General features: G+C 41.8%; 2 protein-coding genes and 1 long non-coding RNA gene across 3 annotated transcripts in view; 2 read left to right on the forward strand and 1 right to left on the reverse strand.

Moving 5' to 3' along the window:
* Positions 1–14996, reverse strand: part of cdh23 (cadherin-related 23) — a 172395-nt gene extending 157399 nt beyond the window's left edge. The window contains exons 1-2 of the mRNA XM_057047827.1: positions 14930–14996; positions 7457–7544 (exon numbers count right to left, since the gene is read on the reverse strand). Coding sequence (XP_056903807.1) covers positions 7457–7541 — 85 coding nt within the window. The 5' untranslated portion in view covers positions 7542–7544; positions 14930–14996. The remainder of the gene's footprint in view (positions 1–7456; positions 7545–14929) is intronic.
* Positions 14997–18195: 3199 nt separating this feature from the next.
* LOC130533974 (uncharacterized) lies at positions 18196–21506 on the forward strand. The gene is made up of 2 exons (XR_008952745.1): positions 18196–18461; positions 19167–21506. It is a non-coding gene; the product is annotated as an uncharacterized LOC130533974 (long non-coding RNA).
* Positions 21507–23399: 1893 nt separating this feature from the next.
* The window catches only part of plpp4 (phospholipid phosphatase 4), a 39780-nt gene continuing 36907 nt past the window's right edge, over positions 23400–26272 (forward strand). The window contains exon 1 of the mRNA XM_057047810.1: positions 23400–23860. Coding sequence (XP_056903790.1) covers positions 23772–23860 — 89 coding nt within the window. The 5' untranslated portion in view covers positions 23400–23771. The remainder of the gene's footprint in view (positions 23861–26272) is intronic.

Consider the following 26272-nt stretch of genomic DNA (forward strand, 5'->3'; position numbering starts at 1 on the left):
TCCACGGTTAAAAGTTCACCAAGCACAGAGCAGGGGAGCGGTCAATCACCATAATCTTATTAAAATTAATACTAAAGCGCAAGTTGGAGGAACTAATATCACAATTAAGTGTGGACTGTTAAATATTAGATCTCTTTTGTGTAAATCCCTGTTAGTACACGACCTGATAGCGGATCATCACATTGATTTATTTTGTCTTACTGAGACCTGGCTTCAGGAGGAGGAGTATGTTAGCTTAAATGAATCTCCTCCTCCTACCCATCTTAATTATCATATTCCACGTGTTACTGGTCGAGGAGGGGGAGTGGCAGCAATCTATCACTCCAAGTTATTAATTAATCACAGACCAAAATATGACTCCAGTTCATTTGAAAGCCTGACTCTTGGCATCACATATCTGAACTACACTTCTGTTTGTAGTTGTATATCGGCCCCCTGCTGGGCCACATTCAGAGTTCCTGTCTGAGTTCTCTGATTTCTTATCTGACTTGGTCCTTAGAACTGACAAAGTCATTATCATTGGAGACTTTAATATCCATGTAGACGTTGTAAATGACAGCTTTAGAAATGGCTTCATTTCATTACTTGAGTCAGTTGGTTTCCTTCAACAGATAAACCAACCAACTCATAACTTCAACCATACCCTAGATCTAGTTCTGACTTATGGTGTTGAGGTAGAACATGTGTCAGAACCCACTCCTGTCAGACCATTCTTTGATCACTTTCACATTTATGATTAAGGATTCTTCTATGCTCAGAACAAAGTCTTACTATAGCAGATGTCTTTCAGATAATCCTGTAGCTAAGTTTAAGGAAGTGATCCCTGTGCTAATCCCAGGACCACCGTGTGTTTCCCCAGGGATAAATCATTATAATTTTAGCCCTGCTGAGGTTGACTCTATTGCGGAAGGTGCAGCAACCTCACTGAGAATCACGCTTGATTCTGTTGCCCCCCTGAAAAAGAAAATAGTAAATCAGAGGAGGTGTGCCCCCCTGGTATAATTCACATATCAGGACCCTCAAGCAGAAAGTGCGAAGACTGGAAAGGAAGTGGCATTCTTGTAAAATAGACAGCTATCATGTAGCCTGGAAAGACTGTCTATTAGTTTACAAAAAGGCCCTTCGCAAGGCTAGAACAGCTTATTTTTCTTCTTTAATTGAGGAAAATAAGAGCAACCCCAGGTTTCTTTCAGCACTGTGGCCAAATTAACTAAGAGTCACAGTGTTTTAGATCCACGTATCCCTTCTTCCCTTAGTGGTGAAGACTTCATGAGCTTCTTCACTGATAACGTTCTAGCCATCAGAGAAAAAGCTAACCAGGCCATCCCTACAACTAGACCATCACCAGATGTGCTGACGGTGGGAACATACAGGTTCTCCAACAAGCCCTTAAACTCCTTCACCCCTATATATTTTTCTGAGGCGTCATCGCTAATTCAGAAACCCAAGACCACCACGTGTCTTTTGGATCCCATCCCAACACACCTGTTGAAGGATGTTTTACCATTGATAGGCAGTTCTATCCTGGACCAGATCAATTGTTCTTTAGTGTCAGGTTATGTACCCTGGTCCTACAAGGTGGCAGTGATTAAGCCGTTGCTTAAAAAAACATCACTGGATCCTGACATATTAGCAAATTATAGGCCAATATCCAACCTTCCTTTTATCTCTAAAGTTCTTGAGAAGGTGGTGGTGACGAAGTTACTGGAGCACCTGCAGAGGAACAGACTCTTTGAGATGTTTCAGTCAGGCTTTAGAGCTCATCACAGCACAGAAACAGCACTTCTTAAAGTTACTAATGATCTTCTCATAGCTTCAGATCATGGACTGGTCTCTCTGCTGGTTCTGCTGGATATCAGTGCTGCTTTTGATACAGTTGATCACAGCATCCTGTTACAGAGACTGGAACATGTGATTGGGATTAAAGGGACAGCACTAGACTGGTTTAGATCATATTTATCTGATAGATACCAGTTTGCTCATGTCCATGGTGTTCCCTCTTCATACAGTAGGGTTAGCCATGGAGTTCCTCAAGGTTCTGTACTTGGACCAATCCTCTTCACCTTGTACATGCTTCCCTTAGGGAACATTATTCGGCAGCATGGGATAAATTTTCATTGTTATGCTGATGACACTCAGCTTTATTTATCCATGAAACCAGAGGAGACAGAGAAGTTAGTGAAGCTCCAGACCTGTCTTAAAGACAGGTTGTTGTTACTTCCAGGCTGGACTATTGTAATTCTTTATTATCAGGGTTTCCGCCCATCAGCAGGAGGGTCCCCCAACATGAGCCTGGTCCTGCTCAAGGTTTCTTCCTGTTAAAGGGGAGTTTTTCCTTGCCACTGTTGCTTGTCTGGGGTTAGGCCCTGGGATTATGGAAAGCGCCTTGAAACAATTTTGATTGTATAAGACGCTATATAAATAAAGATTGATTTGATTTGAATTATTTATACTCTGACCTGCACCTTCCAAACATGGTCCCAGTGTATACATTCAAACCTTTGGAAGTTTGAGACTTAGTCTATTTAAGTTAGCCTCAAAAGATTTTCTGGTTACTTTGAGAGTAATTAAACTGTTGCCCTCTTCTCCAGACCCAATTTTTTTAAAACAATCTTTGATCTCTATTTTGTTCAAAAAAGGTTGAACAAACATCCTGGATCTATTTGATAATGAACATGTAACTGTAAGGCACCAGGAAAAAATACATAAATAGCTCAAACATTGTAAAGTGCAGACTGTTTTCATGTGTTAAGTTCATCTCAAAGTTTTATTAGGATGCTGCTCAAACATTATTAACTAATGAGGTGACAGAACTCGGGCAGCAAATCAGATGGTAAAGACTCACACTACCACTCTTTTTTAGCTGTTTCAACTCCTAAAATTAAATGCTGAGAAAACTACATAATTTCTGTAAACCAAATAATTTTGCATATTTAAAATACATCATAAATTAAGGTGCAAGCTACCTTTATTATCTGGAAAGACGGATATTGATTAAAGCATCACTAAGCAGATTTCTGCTACAGAAAGTTCTCTGTCATTTTAGGGGGCTGAGGCCATTGGGCGTGTCTCAACTGCAGGAACCACCCCCAAATGGCCACTTTTGCCGAGTTCCAACTTCCAAGGTAAATGTAATGCAGCATAAGCCCTGATATAAGGTTGCTGTGTTGGGGTCCAGGCTTCCCGGTTGTTTTTTTCCTGCAGGGAAAGCCATGCTCCTGCCACAGGCTGACGCACCTGCAGGCTATCAGCGATCAACCGCCTATTTAAGGACTAAACTCCTGCCTACCAGTGTCGGAGTATTTTGGTGTTTTTGGTGACTTTGGAACATTTTGGTGATTTTTGGTCTCTTGTCTTTGGTGCGTTTCCCTGCTCGTTGGAGGTGTCCATGGCATCCTGCTGGACTCGTGAAACATGCAGAACTCGACTCCTGTGTTGGCTTCGTGCTGGAGCTCTCTGTGCACTCCGGAGGTTTGAACTAGTGCTTCCCTACAGTCCAAGAGGACTGCCATTTTTGTGTTTGTTGAATAAAACCTAGTTTTGGACTTTTCATCACTGCGTTCTTGCCTGCTTCCGGGTCCTGTTAAAACCCAGACCGTAACATGCTGCTCTCCTACCCCACATCGGGACGAGGTAGTCGTCCACTCGACAACAACTGCATTGTGGGGCAGTCGCTGACAACCGAACTGGTGAAAATATAAAATGATCTACAGCCAGTGAGAGTAGTAATGGGGGTTAGTAAGAAACACGGAAGCGACCAGAACAGCAATAGCAACAACAGCAGAGCAGAGCAGCAACAGGGTGAAAAACAACAGGATCATAGCAATATATAATTTCTTGTTGATTTTTGAGTGCACAAACGACCTGATGGACTCTTTTCTGCTCTGATTTTGCAGTAAAAACATCACCTCGCCTAGACATTGCATTGTGAGCATCTCCTGTGTCGCTTCTTGTGTGAGTTTTTGATACAAAACATGTTTAGAGATCAAGTAGTCTAGGCGGCCAGGCCCCTACTGATGGAAGACCCTCTCTCGCTGGCCATCCCTGTAGGGTAAAACCTGTGAACAGCATGGTGACCCAACAGCCCATCATTTAGTGTGAACAAGGCTTAACAAGAACTTTTATGGGGCCTACATATGTTCCTGCTCTAGTGTAGGTGCTGAGAATAGCCCCAAAAACTCATTGGTGGGTCTTGAAGTTTACTCAGTGCTGATTGGGAGCAGGATGTGACGAAATCAGGATTCAAAGCAAGCTCTCCTTCATAGTATCCAACACTATGTACACAAACAAGAAACATGTCAACCACCTCAGCTCCTTCCCTTGTTTACCCCTGTTACGTGTCAGGGGAGTTGTTGGTGTTTCTTTTCGTGTTCTTTGTTTCCAGAGTGGCGCCATCTAGAGGCTGAGAGAACTGGTGGAACACCGAAAGGCAGGCGGAACACCGAAAGGCAGGCAGTGCTGGTGATGAGAAAGATTGACACCACCTGTGGACTCCCGGGGTATCTTAGGATTGGCTCCCCTGTGTCTATCGGAGTCCCGCTTTAAAGGCTCTCCTCCCTTATTTCATGGGGGCTCTCTCTCTCGCTCACGGTTGGACAGGAAGAGTTTGTGGAGGGCAGGTGGGACTAGGTAAGGACGGGGTACCCCATACATTGCCGCATGTAGACATTCTGTTTGTTATTTACACTAGGTTATGGGCTGTGGCCACCGTTGTGTTTTTGATGTTTTAAGATGCCCTGTTTTTTGACTTTTGTTTTGGCACATACCTGTTTGTTCCATCTCTCCCTCCACTCCTGATACAGTATATGCACGTTTTTACTGTTAAGAAATAAAGCACTATCTTGACAGGCTGTATCAGTCTTTCCCTGGTGGTCTGTTAGTCTTTACGTTAACCCCCCCCCCAAAAGAGTTTAACGTAACAACCCCCTTTCTCATTGCTGTTTTCTTTATGATTTTTGGTTTCGGTGGCTAACATCAAAACAGTCAAGGTGATCTAAACTCGTGGTGTCCCTCAGGGGTCCAACCCTGTAGTGACCTGATCATCGAGGGAGGTGAGTGGGAGCACTGGTTTCCATTGAGTTCATGCGCCCAATATTTAGCAGGAATTCCCAAAGCGGAAATGTGCCTGTTAGATTTAAGGATATTTTCCACATTTTTAATGATGCTTTTACATTTTTATATAAAGTATCAGCAGAAGATAATTTGGTTTTATCAAGTTTATTATTGTAGATAAAAATGAGACAAAGTGTAGGCAGAGCTGGGAGCTATCTTGTTCATAATATCAAGATCAATTGTCTGACAGTGACTTTTCATTTTATGTTTCTTTTTTCATGTGCAGGTCTAAAAGTAAAGGTTTTTCTCAAAGTACTTATTATCTTGAACCTGGTACAGTGCCATTTTATAAACTTAAACTATCTGAACATATTTTCAGACACAATTAATTGATACAAATAACCAAGTTGTGTTTTTCCTTTAACGAAGAGCACTCGATAAGCCATGAGAGTGTCATCTATTTTTCACCTGAGGTGGCAAAAATAAAACACTCTATAGGTACATTCCTAAATTTTTTGCATTGTTTCACATACAACAGCAAGGTTAAAGGTCTGCTGTGTAGGTAGAGCTCTGTGGTGTCGGAAGACTGTGAAGATACGAGGTGTTTTGTTGAGCAGATCAGGTAACAAAGCTCCAGTCTTTGATCAGCCAAGCTGGGGGACACCGAGGCAAGAAAATGCCAGGTCAGCACTTTCTGAAGCGAGGGTGCTTGATATTATCCAATGCTTTGAAAGGGGAATGTTCAGTCATGAGAGCATGTGTGGAAGATGATACTTATCTGTGGCCTGATAGCATGACGCAAATACCCCTTTTCTTCCAAAAAGAACCTCCTGCTAGTTTGGTGCTGGGGTTAGAGTCAGCGCATAACTAGTTCCAACCTGATTCCTCCAAAAAATGGTTTGCTGTTCCATAGGCCAAGAGTAAAGTTGAGCCAATTGAACCAGAGTAAAATGTGATCATGTGACTGTATGTCAGAAGCCATTATGCTTCAACTTTATATGTTCTCCACAATGTGGACAATAAACCAGTTTACTATAGCACGGTTAAGTTAACTACTCAACCATTAAGTTCTACCTTTTATGAACCCACCAAAGAAACATTGTTTTGGAGGCAAAAAAATACCCAAGTGAGAGAAATGTTAATGCTAACTTGTTACCAAACCATTAGCTAACATTCGTAAGATTTGATTTAACTTTTGGTGTTTCTGTTTTGATCTCTAACCCCGCCCAAAATTGATGCGGTGGCTTGTGTCTTTGATTCTTAACTCTGGGCCCTATTAAGCCCACCTTGAAGTTGATGCTTGCCCAAAATCTTTCTGGTAACAGTTTGGAACCGGCTTGGCTGCTACTTCGGTGTGGAAAACAAAGAACTGGTGCTAGGTCACGCAGTAGAACCAGCCCTAGAACCTCTTTGGTGGAATAGGGGTAATAGAGGATGCCAAGAATCTGGAGTGTACTTCGAGTTGAGGAGGAGAGGTTAATAAGCTCTAATCCACATCTGCGATCATCATCCTTAGATGACGGAATGTAGATTGATTACAGCCACACAATAATGAGAGCAGCGCTCATCAATCTAATTTGTTTGATTAGGATGGTAATTCTAACATTGAGTACAGGGTCAGGCTGGCATGCTAATACTACAGAAAGTCAGACAGAAAACACTTAAGGAACTGGAAAAAGGTGCCAAATCTTCCAGCTTTTTTCTCCTCGAGAAACCTGAAAACAAAATTCCACCAGCTACTTTGCTGTCATGCATTTGCGCACTGCATTTTCAGACTTTGTCGCAGGACAATACAATAGTCACCTGAAGCAGAAACTATTAGTCTGAGCAAGGAGTCGCAAAAAACAAGGTTGCCATAATCAGCAGAAAATACACCAACCAGCGACAGTTTCAAGGTGGACACTGAATACAGACAACAGGAAACCAGGAAAACATGATGGATCTGGTGTTGATTCCAGCCACAGAAGGATGAAAACGGCCTTGATCAACTTGTGCTTGACAGAAAGAGGTTGTGGCATTCACTTAATAACTTTCCCTGCTGCCTCAACAGTGTCTGACCGGCAATGTCACCTGTCTGTCTCTTGAAGACAGTTCACATTAAAGCTCCCTCACTTTGTATCTCTTTCTGCTGACCTCACTGAAACACACTTAAGAAGGGAAAGTGCTTTAAAGTAGCCTTCTGAACAATAACACCAGACTTTAGTGTAACATGGTAAGAAGTGCATTGTGTTTCAAAAGTAAGAAGCAGCTAACCCATTTGTCTATTAGGCTAGCACAGACTGTGGCTGCAGCTGGGAGACAAAGAAAGGGACCCTGAGACGACACAGAAAATAATCTAATGAACTCCAGTCATGATCATGAGCATATACAGTATATGGTCATTCTATGTGACTAGAGGTGTTACCTTTACAGAAAGAGTGGAGTAGGAGGACAGGAAGGAGAAGCTTGACGACTGTCATCCTGCCACCTAAAGCCACGCTCCACGACATCACCTGTCAGAGAGAACACAGAACACAGCACAGATAATCAGGAGACATCTTCGGGATTCACACTGTGAGGTGATTACTTTGTGAAATTGATGCAATCTAACAATTAGGACAGAAAATAGAGGAAGGTGTCTAAGGTAAAGATGCTGGCCCAAATGTGTGACCAAAGAGATGACTAATGAAATGTGGAAATTCTGCATTAACACAACTCTATCTCTAAACTCCTGCATAACTGCATATTTCCATCAAACTTGAGATCCATTACCCTCCCATCAGAACAAATTGTTGTAATGGTCCTCCTCTGTGGGCTTTCTGTCCAGCTGCATCTCTCTCAAGGTGTCTCACTGTACTCAAGTCTCCTCCATCCCTCATTCTGTTGCTTGTTACCCAGAACAGCCTGAGGTTTCCCTGACAATCTAATTTGGATTTATCCTTCCACATTCTGATGCTCCCTTGCTTTAAGAACAACAAAAAAAAACGTAGTAAATCAGTGCAAGACATCATAAAATGCAAAGTAAAATACAATGGTGAAGCTATATTGTGCTCACTGTCCTGTCACTGCTGTTGCTATTATAAATTTACACAGGATGGGGGATTCAGTTCACACAAAGCAGCACAAATTCACATGTGAGTGAGAAAACATTGTGGAAAAAATAGGCTGTCATTGCCCATGGTGTGTAAATATGTGTGTGAATGTGAGTTTGCCTGAAATAGCTGTGTTGAATAGGCACATTTGTTTTCATTTGCATTCTTACATTTCACCTTCTGTAACAATGCAGCCTGCATGGCTAAGTCTGTCACTTTTCTCTCCATTCCTTCCTCATTTTCTTTTACCCTCTTTCACACTTACACACACGCACTTCCACACACACATACACACACGCACACACACATTGGTCTCAGCTCGACAGCAAATCTCTAAACAGAAACACATTTACACATTTCATCACTTTACATAAAAAAACAACTTCTTGCTGTATTTATTATAAGTACACTTGAATTAGCATAAGTTGGACACATTGGAACAGTTTAGGTAGCCTAATTTATAGACAGATAGTTTATCAGAGCCAGTAAAACAGCATGGAACAAGTCTATAGGGAGGGAACTACCCTGTTCCTCCTCAATGTTCAGGTAGGAATGATTAGTCCTGAGGAAGAAAATCAATAAAGTCCATTCCTACAGTGGCCACACCACAGCAAATGTGAACCCTTTTAGCCAAATTTCAAAATGTCTTTAAATAAAGATTTTCTGATTTTCTAAATACAGTATTATCATGTTTTTTTACAAAACAAACATAAAGACCTGAACTGATCATCACTCTGTAGAGTTATGAAAAACTCAGGTGGTCTTTAAAGCTATGAGCAACTCTCCATCTAGCCATCTGACATTAGTATAGGAATTCAGTACAAAAACTCATCGCGTAGAGAGCAGCAACACTTACTGAATTTACTGAAAATGAAAAGTCTGGGGAAATATGCACAAAATGGCTGCTGTTGTGTCAATTTATCTTATTCTCATGTAGACAATAATCTTAATTCCACTATTTGTAGCTCCACTTGTTTGAACAATGTGTGGGAATTTTTCCCAAGTCGTCTGAATCAAGCTATTGTGTGCATTTTGTAGGGTGTACAACGAGAATCACTGCAATCACTTCATTAACAATGTAGGCGTGGGAGAGGATAATCAAACCCCGCTTAGCCCAACAATGCAGCTCCAGACTCCATGTATCAAAGGTGTAATTTGAAAAGTGTGGCAAGAATCAGAAGGTAAAATAAAACAATGTGGGTGGCAGAACATCATGAAAACATCAAAGAAGTGTTACCAGAGGACAACTCTGCTCTTAAAATGACAAGTTAGGCTGGCAACTCACGATTTTAGGCCACATTTTGGGCCTAAATCCAACATTAAAGTGTTCCAGCCTTGACCAACATTTAAAACCTCAGAGCTTCAGAGAAGCAGGACTTTTCTTGAGTGACTTTTCTATATTATCAATTCATCAAATCTAAACTAAAACACTCTATGTCACATTATGTTTTCTGTGCCAGTGCATGCTGGGAAAGGCGCTGTCATTAATGGCTGTTGACCCTGTCCATTACACTTCTCACTGTCATGATTAGATAATAAATGCACATGTGTCCATTGATTGATCAGATCAGATTACTTAATTTCATCCATCACTTCATCACTTTTGGAATCAAAGACAAACTACAAAATGAAGAAGAAAGATTTTGATATTGAACTAGCATGAGAAAAACACTCAAGACTAACGGCTCCTGAGTTTCATTTTTATTCCTTTGCCACGGCTGAGAAGAAACTGATTTATGTGATAACTCATTACCCCAACCACTGACAATCACTACAAAAGTGCAGTCCTGGAGTAGCAGTAGTGCAGAAATGCATGTTCCATCAGTCACTAAGGCGTGAGGTGATTACACAATGCATGACAGGACAAAGCGGGGATGTGGACGCTGGCTGTCCAACTCTATTGGCTGTACTGTCAACATATATCAATCTGCGACTTTCTGTACCCCGTCCTTTAGTCTGTCAGAGTCTTTTTCACTCCCGTCACCCATAACTTTCTTGCAAGGGTCTTCCACTGCACCAAAATGTGCCTTTTTATGTCAGTCTCTCCTACCTTTGCAGACTTTTAAGTCAGCTTCAGCTGCAATTGTTGTGTCACCACAGTCACCACGTCTCTTTTGTTGGATCTGCATGCTTAAAGACCGAGCTGCCGTCGCTAAACAAAGTTTCATTGTGAAAGGAAGACTTGGGAAAGTGAAGGATGAACCAAAACTGCTCTCATTCAGCTGTGATTAAAAATGTCCTTACAGTTATGCAACAAGCAGATGAAATCCAAAACTATTTGCAGCATTAAATCAGATGTTTACATTACACCAATCCAAGCTCACATGGGAACGATCCCAACACAAACAGCTGGGTTTAATGCTTAGAACAATGGAAACATATAGAGCACCCATTTGGCAAAGCTCAGTATGGCTGAAATCCAGGTGTATTTAAAGTTATGGTCCTGAGGCTCTGACAATAATGTGATTAAGCTAGTACAAAGTGAAGAGCACTATTTGGCGCTACAGCGCTCTCTCCAGAGAGGCCTGTCTCCGGTCTTATAGTACTCAATATTATTGATTGCGTAGCAATTGTGTCTGACTTGTCGGAACCTCAAAGGCCATCCTGGAGTGAGTGGATCTCCTCAGCCGGCAGCCAAATCTGGATTATTACAGCAAATCAATGACAGATTCCCCTCGCACTATATTCTCTGTGAAAAAGCCATCCCCCATTAGCGCTGTGATCGCAGACAGATTAGCAGACATATGACCTCATCGGGTAGGACGGAGGGGCGGCGTTTACTCGGAGGAATGTGTCCTCTTTCCTGTTCTCCTGACGGGTTTCATTTACAACGTGGTGTGACTTTTTAAAGGTCTTACTCAGCACATTCTGTTGATATTATTAAGAGTGCACACAGAATAAGCAGGCAGAACACAAAGAATTATGCAGTAGAACCACATATGGGACAAGTCACCACTGCTCCCAATGTGATCAACATATCCACGTTATTGATGTAACCAGAAACTCAAAATGGTGAAAATTAGTGTAAAAAGCTGGAAAAATGTGCCATATCTAGCAGCAAAAGATGGTTTGAGAGGAGGTCAAAGAGCAAATCACAGTCACAGTACAGTATGGTGACCCACAGGGGCCAGACCATGCTCTCAGTGCTCCTATTCACTCACGTCAAGCCTTCATTCCTTCCAAAATAGTGATGGGAACACTAGAATTTGTCACATATGGAACTCTCTCAACAATTTTTCTCCCTTAGGGCTGTTTTTCTGGCTGCATTTGCAAGACTTAACTATGTGACTATGATGCCAGGAATTTAATAACAAAATGATGTGACATTAACCTTACGCATGAAAAAGCACACAGGCTAAACTCTGGATTCCACTGGCAGCACAGTCTGCATGAATGGTGCAAGTGTTCCAGAAGCTCAGACAGAAGTCAGAGTCATTATCTGAAAACTGATGGGACCATAGCGGGGAGCTACAAGGGAGGACTTTAAGGGCGGAAAGAAGTTAAGAGATAAAAACTTTGACACATACAAATACAAATACAGCCATACAGCCATGTGTATCATATGGAAAGAATAGTGGAAGTGGTGTGAGGGAGATGTAGCTGCTGATGCTGAGGAGCTACATCTGCAATAGGAGCTGCTGTGTATAAACAGAGCCTGGTAGAGGTAACCAAACAGGTGCATACGTCTAGCAGAAGACAGAAAACAGCTGTAAAACGTCTCTGTCTAATTTTCAACCAGATTCACTTTTGCTCCTCCATATTCACACCGCTTTTCCTATTGTTAGCCTCACTCAATCCTCCGATTGTGTGAGTCAATGGTGTGTGTGACCTGTAACTTATGCAGGCTGGGGTGTATCTACAGCCAATGACTGTTGAAACAGCCTCCATTTTAATCAGAAATAGCTGAGAATTATGAGGAGAGGGATTGATGAGCTCCAGCCACAGATATAGACAGATAAAAAACAAGATAAGACAAAACAAGACAAGAAAAGACAAGCTAAGACAAGACAAGCTAAGACAAGATAAGATAAGAATAAAATAGGGAAATTAAGCCCTTCTGACTCTCCATCTGTCCCTGAGATGTAGCCTGCCCAGCAGACTACACCATGAAAGATGGCTGATGGCCTGTTATAAAGTAAATTACAAATGACGAGAGACAATTATGCTGCCTTCACACCAGCAGAGGTGACCCGTCTCTGATGGTTTCCAGTGAAAGTGGAAAATGACAAGTTTAACAAACATTCTTTACAACTAAAAGGATAAGCATCTTTGGAAGCCTCTGTTGACCTAATGGCAGGCCCTCCACCTTCCCATGATGCAAGTCATGAATATTTTATAAAATACCTGCCTCAAAGCTGTGATATTATCCACAGAGAAGACTAAATCATTACAAGAAATTCTAGAATGCCCTGCCTGTTGCTGATGTCACTTCTTTTTCTCCTCAGTGCACAATTACATAATCTTCTCTGATTTAAAGCCTTTAGTGTAATGCAGGTAAAATGTAGCAATAACATGATGTCATACTTCAAGGCCTTTTCGTGTCACTCAACTACTCTTAGTCGGCTGTATTTCTATTTGCTGCATTGAAATACATCCAGTTTAACATTTTATTCAATCAGGGAGGCTGACAGTGTTTTTGAGAGTCTGAGCAATGTTTCTTCTACATCATAATAATGTTCAAATCCTGCACTAAATAATGATTGTTTCACAGTCAAACATGAGACCAGCAGGCAAATCCTAGGTCTACAATGTGAAGTGGTTGTGTGATGCTGATGTCAGTCTTAAAATGTTCTGAAGCAGCCCATCTTTGCGCATGGCTGTTATCCACCGTGATGAGCATGGCAGAGCCATCCCAGCAGATGCCTGTGTGTATATAACACAACATAAACACAGACAGCTTGTGTCAGAGGGCAGCTGATAGCCTGTAGAGACTCATCCGTCTCCGTTTGTCTCTCTGTTCGTCAGGGCACGCTCATTCTGTCCTGCTAACAGCTGACTGTTTCTATCCCGGATGAAAGATCAAATCAGACCATTTAGGAGCTCCTCTGCAGCACAGATGACCTTTATGTTTCAACACTTCTCCTCTCATCTCATTCACATCCCGTTTTACTCCGACATCATTGTCTTTGCGCCTCGTCCTCTCCTTCTCTCTCTTCCTCCCTCATCGCAACCCCACTTAGGTGCAGCCCTCCATGCGTAAATACCAACAAAATGACCGCCGCACAACAAATAACACTTTTGTTTTGTTTCCCATTGCATTTTATATCCAGGGGAGAATATGTCTCAGTCTGGCAAATGCTCGAGTCTGAGACATGTTTCCCACATGTTTTACTGTGATCAGCGAAAGGCCACTACTGTTCCCTCAGAACAGTCCAGTGGTTTTACAGCGAAGCCATAATGACTGAAAAGAAAGATTAATTAGCAATAAGCCAGAGTTGACTTCCTGTGGGTGAAGGTTTTTACCAGCAACAGCTGTGTTGTGACCTGCTGTGTGCATGTCAGTAGGGATTCCTGAAAATATTTGTTCACGTTGGAGCTCTGAAAATAATTCTTATAATGCTAATGTCATTAGGATATCATAATGCTTTCTAAATGTTTAATAATGTATATCCTTGCGTCACCATATGATGATAAATATGCAGCTCCAGGGTAGAAGCTTGTATAAATTTAGTTTTATTCACTTCTGTGCATCTGCTTGGCTGATAATGACCGCAAGGGTCACATGGGAGGCAGTAGAAATGAGAGACGGCAAAGCAAAGAATGACCTTTATTATTATATATTATTGAAAAGCACCTACATTGGAATTTTAGAGGAGTTGGTCACCTCAAAAAGATTGACTCATCAAGAGAATGTGGTGCTGAAACCACAAATATGCATTAATCCAGCAGCGGAAACAGAGTATGAATACAGAGAAAATATGACAATAATGACACTTTCCACTGTGTCCAAAAACATATACTGATGTCCTGTTCAATTAGGAGGCAAATACGTCCATAACTAACAAGTAAATCCTTACTTATAGCAGATGCTTTCACCAGTATTTCCCAAATGGTTTTGACTAGTGTCCACACATCAAAATAGCAAATAAAATGCTTAATTTAAACATGTATCATTCTCCGTGCACTGACTTTATTCCACCTCCCCCCTGCCCTCTGCTGCATGCTTTCTATTTTATAAAACTTTACCTGTAACTCAGATCTAGATTGCCACCTCATAGTCAATTGCAATTTTTTCCAAGACAAATAAACATTTTTAGGAGTAGCCGAAAAAGATCAGCCAGTAGATTATCAAACTTGGGGTGGGGGGAATCCCCCGTTTAACCTGACGTTGCCTCGCTGATGCGTTCAGGTGACTCATAAATTAATCAGTGTGCACTGAAACGCTCCGCAGCCGCCACTTTTGGAGTGGCCAAATCTATCTGAGATAACAGCGCTCACCTGACACCTCTACATACTCCGCACGCATGCACACTGCTCCGCGTTTACAGTCCAGTTTATTCTCTCTGACCCTCTAACAAACAGCTGGATTGGACCATCACCAAATATCACAGCGATTCCAACAAACTCATTCCAAATGTCCTCACGATGAATGCGATCCACAACACAGAGGCGCATGAATCCATCACTTAGAACTCCTCCAGCAACTCTGGCGCGCACATTCACACACGGCCATCTAGCGAGCGGAAAAGTCGGTAATTACGCAGAACTATGCAGGGCCCCCAAAATTCTTTCACATATCAGAGGGTCGCCTCTCACTTGTCCTTCACCACAAACCCCCAGACGGTGCTATTATCGTATCATCCTACCTTCTGCGTCTGTGTCCGTCGCTGGCTGAGCGGCTTTAGGTTCGATTGCCTGTCCTGCTGTGACGCGTTACCAAGTATCAGCTTCCCCCTCCTCGCGCTCTCTCTCTCGCGTGCGCTCTTTCTACCCCCTCCCTCTATTTCACTCCTGGTGTAGTTACTCCATCAAAACGAAGTCTGGTTCATTACAGTTTGACTCAAAGACAAAAGTATAGATGTATTAAAGTCAAGTTGGACCCGCACTACTTTGGAACTGCTGCATGTCCGGAAGCACATGACAATCACTAGTAGCTACATTCCAGCACTGTCTGTGATGGTGCCCAGGCAAGCCACCCCAGTTTTCTCGTTAAATGTCACATATGGTCGAGCATATACTTTCTAGAATTTCGATTAGATTATAATTCAAAAATGTCTGCGATCAAAATAAATAAATCTTGGACTCGTTGACCACAGATGTGTTCAAGGATTATTCTAAGGTTTCAGGGATATTCCGGATTAAAGAGATCCATTTATCAACTTGTTGTGTTGAGGGGATCGAATATTTGACTGCAGATGGCAACGCGATGACACCCAATAGCGTCATCTAGTGTGTTTTACAAAAACGTCCCAGGATCGTGAAAGACGATGACATGAATTAATGATTATGAAGGTGTCTTAAAGGAGGAGGAATTGTTTATTGTTGAGTTTTTATTTTTCTCGAGTCACCAGTGAACGTTTTTAACGTAATAACTAAGTTATTTACCTATGTGTAGATTATAACTTTGTATGGATGATGATCCTTCACAAAAGGGACTATCTTGTTAAATAAATAAATAATTGATACTTTAGTCTGAATACATATATGCCATTGTAAGGACAACAAATTATTCAAGATTATACACACACTTACATGTTATTTTTCTGTGGTTATGTCACCTGGTTTAGTTATGATTTCTCAAGATCAGATCATGTTATTGACTGTTACATTGAAAAGTTGGTTAAAGTCATATGACACTGAAAAATAAAAATTTCCCCACTCCTCTGCTGTTCTCTCTTCTATTTATAAGTCAATATTTGACACCACTAATAGAGCCCCTTTCTATATAGCTATATCTGATATTTCTATTTTAGTTAAACATTTATAATATCTGCATAGGCGTATGAATGATGTATGGTTTTTGCTCCATACTCAGCTTTAGGTAGATTCAAGCAGTCATTTTCTGCCATCTAGTGGACAATTTACGCAGCTGCAGTTTATGGCTGATAAATACTGATACTGTCAGTGGTTTTGAAGCTGCTGTAAGTCACGGTAATAAGAAATTAGACTGATCCGTTTTCCAATTACTTTTAAAGTACGTTGCAGACAGCATTAGAGCTTAATTGTTTCGATTTTTTTTAAATAAATATAAATACATCTTTGGCCAAATTTTCCAGCAGCATTATTTTCTTACTTGCAGTAAATAATATTTATCTTTCAGGTTATTTACTTTCATCTTTAGTATTGTTAGATTACATCTGCATTTATTTCTCAGCGTTTCTCATGGTCTTTCTTGCTAATCTGTTTTATTGCCCACTACTGAATTCAATTTAACTTTATTTAGAAACCGTCTGCTACATCCATGGTCTTGTTGACTATTTTTGCCACGTCCACAAACACGCTACTGAAGTGGATAGAAGTGTACAGACAGGCCTCCCAATAAGCCATCACATAACTGTCAGGTACTGTAGAGCCAAGCAGCAAGTGGCGATGGATCAAGACTCAAACTGGGCTGCTCAGTGCCCACCAAGTGTAAAAGCGATGGAGGCACACTTGGGACATGTCACTGTTGAGAGGTTGTTTGCGCTCTTGTCTCCTCTCGTCTTAACCGCTTTATCCCTTTCGGGATGACGGGGAGGATACACAATGGGCGAAGGTAGGTGGACGAGTTGCTGGTTCGCCTATAAGAGCATTTGTGGGTTTGGTAGCTAGCTCAAGGGTATCACAGCAGGGCTCTGAATTTGTGTTGGCACTACTAGAACCTTCCATTTTTTGCGCAAACTGGGGTTCGAAAAGAAAACCCTCCGCTACTCAGGCCACCACTACCCCAGGAAAAATGCACTCAGAAGCATTAAATCAAAATCAAATCAAATCAATCTTTATTTATATAGCGTCTTTTACAATCAAAATTGTTTCTAGGCGCTTTACAGAATCCCAGGGCCTAACCCCAGACCAGCAATAGGGGCAAGGAAAAACTCCCCTTTAACAGGAAGAAACCTTGAGCAGGAGAGGAGAGGAGAGGAGAGGAGAGAGGAGAGGAGAGGAGAGGAGAGGAGAGGAGAGAGAGGAGAGGAGAGGAGAGGAGAGAGGAGAGGAGAGGAGGAGGAGAGGAGAGGAGGAGAGGAGAGGAGAGGAGAGGAGAGGAGAGGAGAGGAGAGGAGAGGAGAGGAAACCATGACCCAGTGGGGTGACAGAGGCCTGTCAGGTGATCATGTTTCTGGACCCGGACAGTTTTGGACTATAACAGCATAGCTAAGATGTTAACCTAATGATTAGACGAACCTCTAAATATGATAATTTGTCTGTCTATGATAGTAACTGGAACTGAACACCCTGATGTGCATTAGTTTTAAAGAGTACTTTGTCGTGATGTTGAGATGAAGCCTCGTGAGGCATTGAACTGCTTGAGCCAATTGGGTTGAGAAAGGGTTGATTTCGCGAAGCTTAAGCTTATGTGCAGACAAAACCTCCTAATGGCCAAGTGTATAATCACAGGTAGCTGTGTCTGAACTATACATAATGTGTGATGCGTTGAATTTTTTGTCTGTTATGTATGTTGGGAATACTATGAATTATATATATAAAAAAGCATGACCAAATACTTTTTGCACATAAATGATCAAATATGCGTTTAATATGTTTTTAATGTATTCTGTATGTAATTCTTTTCCCAAAGTGGTAATATTATCGAAATATGGCAGGTTGTGCAATGTTTTTCTGAAAATGGCATGGGTATAATTATCGGAGGGGGAAAGTGCTTTGTGCAACTAGGAAAAGGGATTCACTTGGACAATGATGTACAGGACAGGGGAAATTTTATTCATTAATATTCAGAAACAACAGTTTCTCAAAAGTTTTTGGATTTAAACTTTTTTAGACAACCTCTCCAGCCTTGCAGAAGACTCTTCGCAAGGCACAGAAGATGTCAGTGTGGACAAAGACAAATGCAAGTGAACGCAGCCTTAAGGGGTCTATATCGCTGTAAAATCTAAACCACTTCCCGATGCAATCACGTGGTACAGCCGGTCAGCGATGCTTCTGACGTCAACATTTTGGCTCCTCCCCTAAATGAAGCAAGCCTCAATACGCGCTTTGCGGAAACACTGCCCTCTTTAATCGACACACTCTTTGAAGCCTCGGCACACATCGTAATATCACTAATCTTAATCCTTCCACAACAATTGGTGACCCCCACGTGAGCTGTTCCAGAGGAACAGCGGTGTGGACGTCGACCGAATTGACGGCAACACCCGAGGATCCCGGCATCATTGGACGGACGTCCACGGGCATAGAACAAAGGTAAGCGCTACCTGTTTGAGCAAAAGTGCGGGATGATGCTGGAGAACTGAGGCCATTATAAATTGTGGGTTAAAATTGACGTAATTTAGCCGCAGTGAAAATCAGAAATTTGACGAAGAAAAACAGAAGTAATTCGAGTTACAGGTACTAGGTTATCCTGTTCTGAATTGCAGAATAGAAGGGCATATCGAGTTGCGAGTGTCGGGACTATGAACCGATTTGCGGTTGCAAAGTAGACCATGCATATCCTACCGCAAAGGAGGATGCTGCCGCAGTACAGAAGGCCCTCACTACATTCCTACGCATGGTTGCCCTAAAGAAATTAGATCAGATAATACGAGCCACTTCAAAAACAAACGTCTGCAGGAGGTAAAAAAGCAAATGGGCCTGAGACACAAATTTGGGACAGTTTACCACCCTCAGTACCAAGGTAAAGTGGAAAGGATCAATGGAAACGTTAAAATAAAATTAACCAAAACTATGAATCGCATGACAACATGGGGCGAAATTGGATTAATGCCCTGCCCCTAACACTAATGAGTATTAGGTATTCAGTGCACAAACTGGTTACACTCCCTTTGAGCTCCAATATGGTCAATCATTTCCAAGACCCTGGGGCGCAGTGGGCCCGATCACCAGTGCTAAGGTAATATGAACATTACCTGAGCACGTAATGTTCAAATTATTAAATCACATGTCTACCAGCTTGTTCTTGCAGGAACCCAGTTTGGCCCAGAAGAAACCGGAACTGATAGGAGAGAAGTCCCTCCTACTCAAGGTGCTCAAAAGGAAGTGTCAGGAACCTCAGTGGACAAGACCTTTCAGAGTGGTCATCTGCACTCACACGGCAGTTCAACTCCAAGGGAAAGGTCGAACGTGGTACGACCTGTCCCAGTGTGCAAAGGTGCCAAAAGGTGCTCTGGACCAGGAAGAGGAATAGGGTTCTGCACTGTTAGACACCACAACGCAAAACAAGGTGAAGTGCGAGTAACGTCTCCCGCAACAATGCTTCTGTCATTGGGGAAAACCATGATGGATCGAAAGGACCCGTTCCCGGAAGATGAGGAACTCGCTTTGGTGAAACCCCAACGGCCCTTGCATGAAAGAAGGAGGGACCTCAAACATGAATGCAGAATTTTTTGTTGTTGGATGCTAATGCTAATTATCTTTGTGCTAATTATAGCAGGAATAGCCTGGTTAGTGTGTATGCTATATGACCACATCCAAGGGCTTTTCCACTCCTCAGGCAATTCTATCACTCAAGCCTGGGCGAAGCGCTCTCTTGATGACAGGGAAGGCTTTAACCACCCCACGTGTCAGGGACTGGAACTCGAATATATATTAGGGCAGCCCACATCTTTCACATTTGACATATGCTCAGTCATCGATTGTGGAACGGATCCCAACAGCTGGAGAAGTTATGATGTTTACATTTGCTTTGACTATACCGTGCACCGCCAATGTGTGACTCGGGGAAACACGGGGGCTCTACAACAGTGGTGTCGAACATGGGGAAGCGTGACACATTGGACCGGGTCGTACTGGGACCCACTCGGGGGGAGCTCCTTCGAGAACACCAATGTACAGCAAACCTTAGAGTGGTGGAAGCGTATGCAATTCCAGCGCGCCACTCCAATGGGACACATGACTAATCCGGTTACCCTATCCCTTCAGTGGGACAATGGGCCAGCTTTGGCCCCTAATAATTGGACACTCCACCTGATATTGGGGGTAGATATTTCGGGGAAAGATCCACTAGGGATAATTAAGATTAATATGAGGCCAAGGCCATCAAATGAGACCTTGCTCACCACACCGATCCCATGTAACGCCTCAACCCAACAAGATGCTCTGACCAGTGGGAACTGTGGTGTGTCCCAGGGCTGAGGCTGAGGATGCTGGGAATGGAGGGAATATTAAACTAAACTTTGTCAACTTCGGCTAGTGGCACAATCTTAACATTCCTGCCTTTTATAATGAGAAATAACAAAAAAAAGTATCCCTTGAAATATTACAAGTTAGTTACAAAATACGTGTTTTCTGGTTACTGTTTTTAAGTACCCTGTTCAATCCAGTGATACTGCTTTTTTAAAATGCTGTACTTTGCTTTAGCATTGATTCATCCATCCATTCTCAATACTTTCCCATCATGGCCTCATGGTGGAAAACAATATATTAATATTTATAATAAAAAATAAATGTAATATCATTGTGCATCAGTCTGTGTTTTGATGAATATGTTATTCGTTTGTCTAATAATGCTAGAGTGATCAAGAGAACTGCAATCCAATCACAGAAAAATTAGGACTTCTATTACTTCAACACTCACATAAGAGCTACTTTTTATTTTTAAAGGAAATTCAACTCATGTGTTGTTCTCTAATAGCTGTGAACCACCTGTCACCTAGAGAACTTTACAACAAGACTCATCGTTCAGTATTCAGATGCACAAAAGTTTTAGTTAATTCTTTGTTTAATTCTTTTTCAAATCATGCAATAGATCAGTATTTCTGTAACACCAAAATTGCTCTTCATCATTAAAAATTTTTTGAATATTTTAAGTTTGCAGGTTGAAAAGGCAGAAAGGCCTGCCATAATTTAAAACAATTGCACCCCAGAGTGTTGAACACTGCATCCTTCAGTTTTTTTACACCATGAAGAAAAGTCGCTTCTGCCTTGAAATGCACACTTATTATCTACCTGCTACACAATAGATCTGTGTAGACACAATAAGCACTAACGCACTTGAAGTTCACAAGGATGTCTTTGAGATCCCTTCAGGCTTAAAACTTAACCATGAATGCGTCGGATGAGACAACATAAGGAAAATAAATATATAAGTTTCAAAATTGATTTTTTTTTTGTTGTTTTTCAAGTAGATCTGAGTTCCTAAATTGTGATTACAGGCCAGTGTTTGGGATCAATATCTGTTTTTCTATTGCTGTGCTAATCATCCAATGGAGATCAGAATTACTTTACAAAAGGAAAAGGCAGGTATGTAAGAGAGCTTGAAGCAGCCAATAAATACTGATACTGCCATTTGAATTTGCCTTTTTTTTCTCTTTGTCTTTTCCTGTAATTTCCAATAACGTAAAAACCCAGTTAATGACGGTAGGGAGAAACAAAACTTGCAAAAAATAGCTCCTCATTTTTGAGGACGATGGTTGTTATGCACGACGTGATGCTTTCGAGGTTGGGAATTCAAAGGACTGACATACAGATGGCAATTCCAGCTCAAAACAGTCAACATTTCCAGAAACAAACACAGACCCAAAAAGGCTAAAAGAGACTCTAGTTCCTTCCATCCAACTTTAACATTACCACATAAACCTTGCCTCTCCCTGAGGTGGGTCCCTGTGTGAAAATGTGAAATATAAACACCTTTTCTAATGGATCCTGAAAACGTCGTAATGGAGTCTGCAGGATGCCTTCACCTCTGATTTATTTAGGCATACCCTCTTTCAGATTTGCCATATGTCAACTTTGTAAGGTAATCAAGTAGCCTAACCTGGGGGAATGTGACTTGTCTGTACTGCAGAGGAGGAAAATAAGTCAAGATAATAACAGAACCAGACATTAGAATGTAGACTGCTACAAACTCTTCCTTCTAAAGTGTAGCAGCAAGGGCTTTTGCTTGTCCTTCCTGTGGTTCTGAACCACAGCAACTCACTAGATTCACTGCTGTCATGTACAGTTTGCTTGGAATCAGTGTGGCACAAGAGTGGAAGGCCCTCATGGTTTCACAGGAAGCTTTGAAACTGGATCTCACTTCCTGACCTGCTGCAGATTTATGCTCACTAATGTTTTGGTTTGTTCTCATTAGTGAGCTGGCAGAGGCTGTGAGGGCCTTGCCTCCGATCAAACCCTGCATGCTGGTGGAGGTGCAATCATTTATCTTGGTCACAAGTAACACACAGGATGTCTTAACTGGCAAAAAGTGTTTTGTTTTGTTTTTTTAAACTGCGTCATGCACTGCCAGTTTCTTGCTTGTAAATCTCATGGCCCAGAAATAAGCTTTGGAAAATGTTTTGGGTCAGGGGATTCACAGTGGTCTTGGTCCACACACACACACGCGCGCACACACACACACACACATACAGATATTTGATTGGCAGGTACTGTGGGAGAGCCAGTTTGAAAAGATATTAAATATTCATGTGCATCCAGGAAATGCTGGCCAGGTTTCCTGCATGTCTGCTGCCTCCTGTGCGGACTCCTTTTAATATTCTGAGCCTTCAGTAAAGATTCTTCACAGCGGTCACGAATCTCCTCAAAACCACATTCACATGTCAAGGCTCAAGTGTCGTGAACAGTTCTTTACCAAACCACTTCTGCAGTTCTAAAAGTCATCACCTTCACAGTCAAATGGGCGAAGTTTGGTGCCAACTGGTGGTGAAAAGAGACTGCAGCATTGAATATCAGTCTCGAGTGTAGTGTAGTTGACAGGGGGGATTTTACTAATATACCCCCTCTACATTATTTTTGTTACGTTTAGGAATCAAAACTAGAATATTATGTTTGGCTTTATCCTGCAAAAGCAGTAAGGTCACTGAGTAAAATGAATGAATTCTAAAGTTTCTATTCATGTCTGATCAGAAAGACAGACATAACGCTTTGTGTTTCTTCAGTGTTATAAATACATAAATATATGCTTTATATTCAAGTCGCAGAGTAGAATAATAAAAACACACTCATATCCATCTGACTGAATTAGAGCTTTGTCACTCATAAACATCTCCATAATTCGGTTGTTCCAGCCATTCTAACATACATTGTACCTGATATCAGATCAGTGCCGATCTACTTATCCTACTTGAATTAGGACAAGAATTTAAGAACGCGAGAGAGAGAGAGAGAGAGAGAGAGAGAGAGAGAGAGAGAGAGAGAAGAGAGAGAGAGAGAAGAGAGAGAGAGAGAGAGAGCGAGAGCTTCTGTTATTTGTAGATCTAACATCCTAACATCACTTGGTTTGACTAAAGCGGAGGTTTGGCAGCTTCAGGTTTTTATTTTAGCTCCTCAAAATTCTAAATCAGCTAAATCACTGTTGGAGCTGAGGCAGAGAACGGGCAGTGGTGAGAAGGGAAGCTGTGAGGAGGAAAAAAAAAACGACTGGAAGAGATCAGCGAGACCCGCGAGGACAGCGTGAGACGCTGCGTCAGGTGACCGAGGTGCTATGGAAGCGCGCTCTGCGTGATTAGGAAGCCCCGGTGTCTTCAGGCGACCGCTTTGTTCCGCTGGATCACCGGAGAGAAAGAGCTCTTGAACGGACGCCGTCTCCTGCGATTCCTTTGTCGGATTCATTTCAGAATCATGAACGCGGCTCCCACCGACAGCACGAAGAACCTGCGAGAGTTGGCGCTGGAAATCGGCATCCGAGTTATGCTTTTCGGAGTTTTCGTGTAAGTAATCTAAGCAACTAAGTTCGCTATTTCATGCGGAGAAAAGTATCATTAAATCACCCATAGGCACAGGTGATGTATTCACTTTAGTAGTGTGTGTGTGTGTGTTTGCGTGCGTGTGTGCGTGTGCAAGTGCGCGCGGATTGGCCGCGGTGTGGTGCCGGACGGACCCTAGTCGCTCCGTGGTCCACGGACGGATCTGCGGCTGCAGACGGACGGCGCGGTAACAGGTTGCAAGGCTGACGGCAGACATAAATTATGCTGATGGTAACAAGTGGGAAATTGAATCTTCTTTTTGTGTTGACGTGATGGAAAGAGGTGCATCGAAAGCTATAAATCACGCTGTCATAAAAAAATAGTGTGATAATGTAAAGGAATCCCATAAACTATATAAAAATAAATGTCACACCTTCCCAAGAGAGTCTGCCCCATATATGAATTAGTATTTATTAAGTTATTAAGCCAGTATGTCTCACACCTTCTCTGCATCATGGAAATAAGGTGTGTCAAAAGATGCGGCATTTAATTTAAAAAAAAAACAATAAAAAAAAACTACTACTGCTAATAATAATGAGGTGTTTCTACTTGAAATGCAGCTTCATTTCATGCAGCATCCATTCAGTCTCTGTGCGGTGGTCAAAGGCAACCTCCCTGTTTTGGATCTGCATCTACTCTCCTTGCATATTATCCCTAATATCTCCCTTGGGTAGGTGGCCTCTAGATGCATGTGTGTTGCCTCTCTGAAAGGATTACATGGCCAACCATGACTCTGAGTGTGCTTTGTTCACTAATCTGCACCAGAGGAATCAGGGAGAAGCAAACAATGGAAGTAAGGAATCATCAGAATATTACTATTATCCTAGGTCCTGCATCTTGTAGTTTGAAATGTTTCCCTTTGTGCACAATTAGAGGTAGTATCACCACCATTAGCAAATGCTGAAAGCTGTGTTGACCCGCCAAGGCTTCATTCATGAGTCCTTGATGGCTATAATTCTGTTACACTTCACATATTCCTTTCTCACGTGCAGAATGAGGCTCCTGAAATCAATCCAGTTTCTGCTTGCAACATGAAACTGAGTAAAATGGTTTATTTAATTAAAGATTTTAAGGACAGCGTACATTAATCGGGCAGTTTTGTTTTAAGATAAAGCTTTGTTTTTGAGAACAAAAGAGTAATATTCAGTGGTTTTCTGATAAGGAAGGATCAGGCCTTATACATTTCATTGGGACCTGGCTGTAATTGTATGGTTGACCTGGTCTATTGGTATAAGGGCAGTGGGTCTCTGGAGCCACAGATCTCTGCTCTCATTTCCCCTTGTAGCAAGGGATGAGCCCTGGATAATTGGGGTCAAATGAATCAGTTGTTCTCTTCTCTCTGGATTTGAAGGACATGTTTCCTATTTTTTTCTTTTAGATGTATGTATCTTGGGAATGGAAATGGCAGCTGGGTACGTGTACTGTACATATTTTATTTTATTACCGTTGCTGCTTCCCATCAGTTACATTTGAAATGAAAGACTGAATTTCTCATCATGTACCACTGTGAACAGACACAGTCATTTGTGATAGCAAATCAGAACCTGACTATGCAACACCACGTCGAGCTAGAAAGTCTTACGTAGAACTTGACATGCGTCCTGCGATTGGATAAACACTCACGAGAACCTGAAAGCCTCATCTGTTCAAAATGTCTGAACTTAACCCAGAGATCCTACAGCTCCCAATGGCTGTTGCTGTATATTTTTAACCCACGTTGGCTGAGTAGATTTGATTGCAGATATCCCCATGCCCACTGCTTCTGTTAAGCTGACATTGTTGGCATTAAAGCGTATTAAAACTTGTGCCAGAAACATGACTGGACAGACGCTGCTTTCAGCATTAGCCTCCATGCTAATAGAAAAAGACTTACTGATGGAACTGAAACACACAGATAAACTCTGCAACAGACCCATTGAAGTCTTCTTGAAAAAAGACAGGAAAATGGATTTTGTTTTCAAATCAAGTACTGTGGAGATCAATTTTGGTGCGTCCAACCATTTTATTTTTATTTTTTAACAGGTGTTTTATTTTATTTCAGTAGCATTTGCCGTCAGTTACTGCTGTGCCAATTTGTTCCATCGTTTTGCTGTTGCATATTCTCAAAATTACCATTCTGTCCTTTTATTTTTAATGACTAGTTTTTTTTGTTATCCATTCTTTGGCATCTTACATGCAATAGCCACAATATGCAGTTTATTGGACAATCTTGTTTAACCTCACATAGCATACTTTAGTTGGACTCTGTCCAATCTCCTAAAACTGCCTTTATGACAATATACTGTAGGTTATCTTAGTTTCCATTTAATCTTAATGGTGAATGCAGGCTTAGTGATTTTAAATGCTCTGGAAATTAAGTGTGGTTTGAATAGCCTC

The sequence above is a fragment of the Takifugu flavidus genome, chromosome 11 (genome assembly GCF_003711565.1).
Source record: "Takifugu flavidus isolate HTHZ2018 chromosome 11, ASM371156v2, whole genome shotgun sequence".
Taxonomy (NCBI): domain Eukaryota; kingdom Metazoa; phylum Chordata; class Actinopteri; order Tetraodontiformes; family Tetraodontidae; genus Takifugu; species Takifugu flavidus.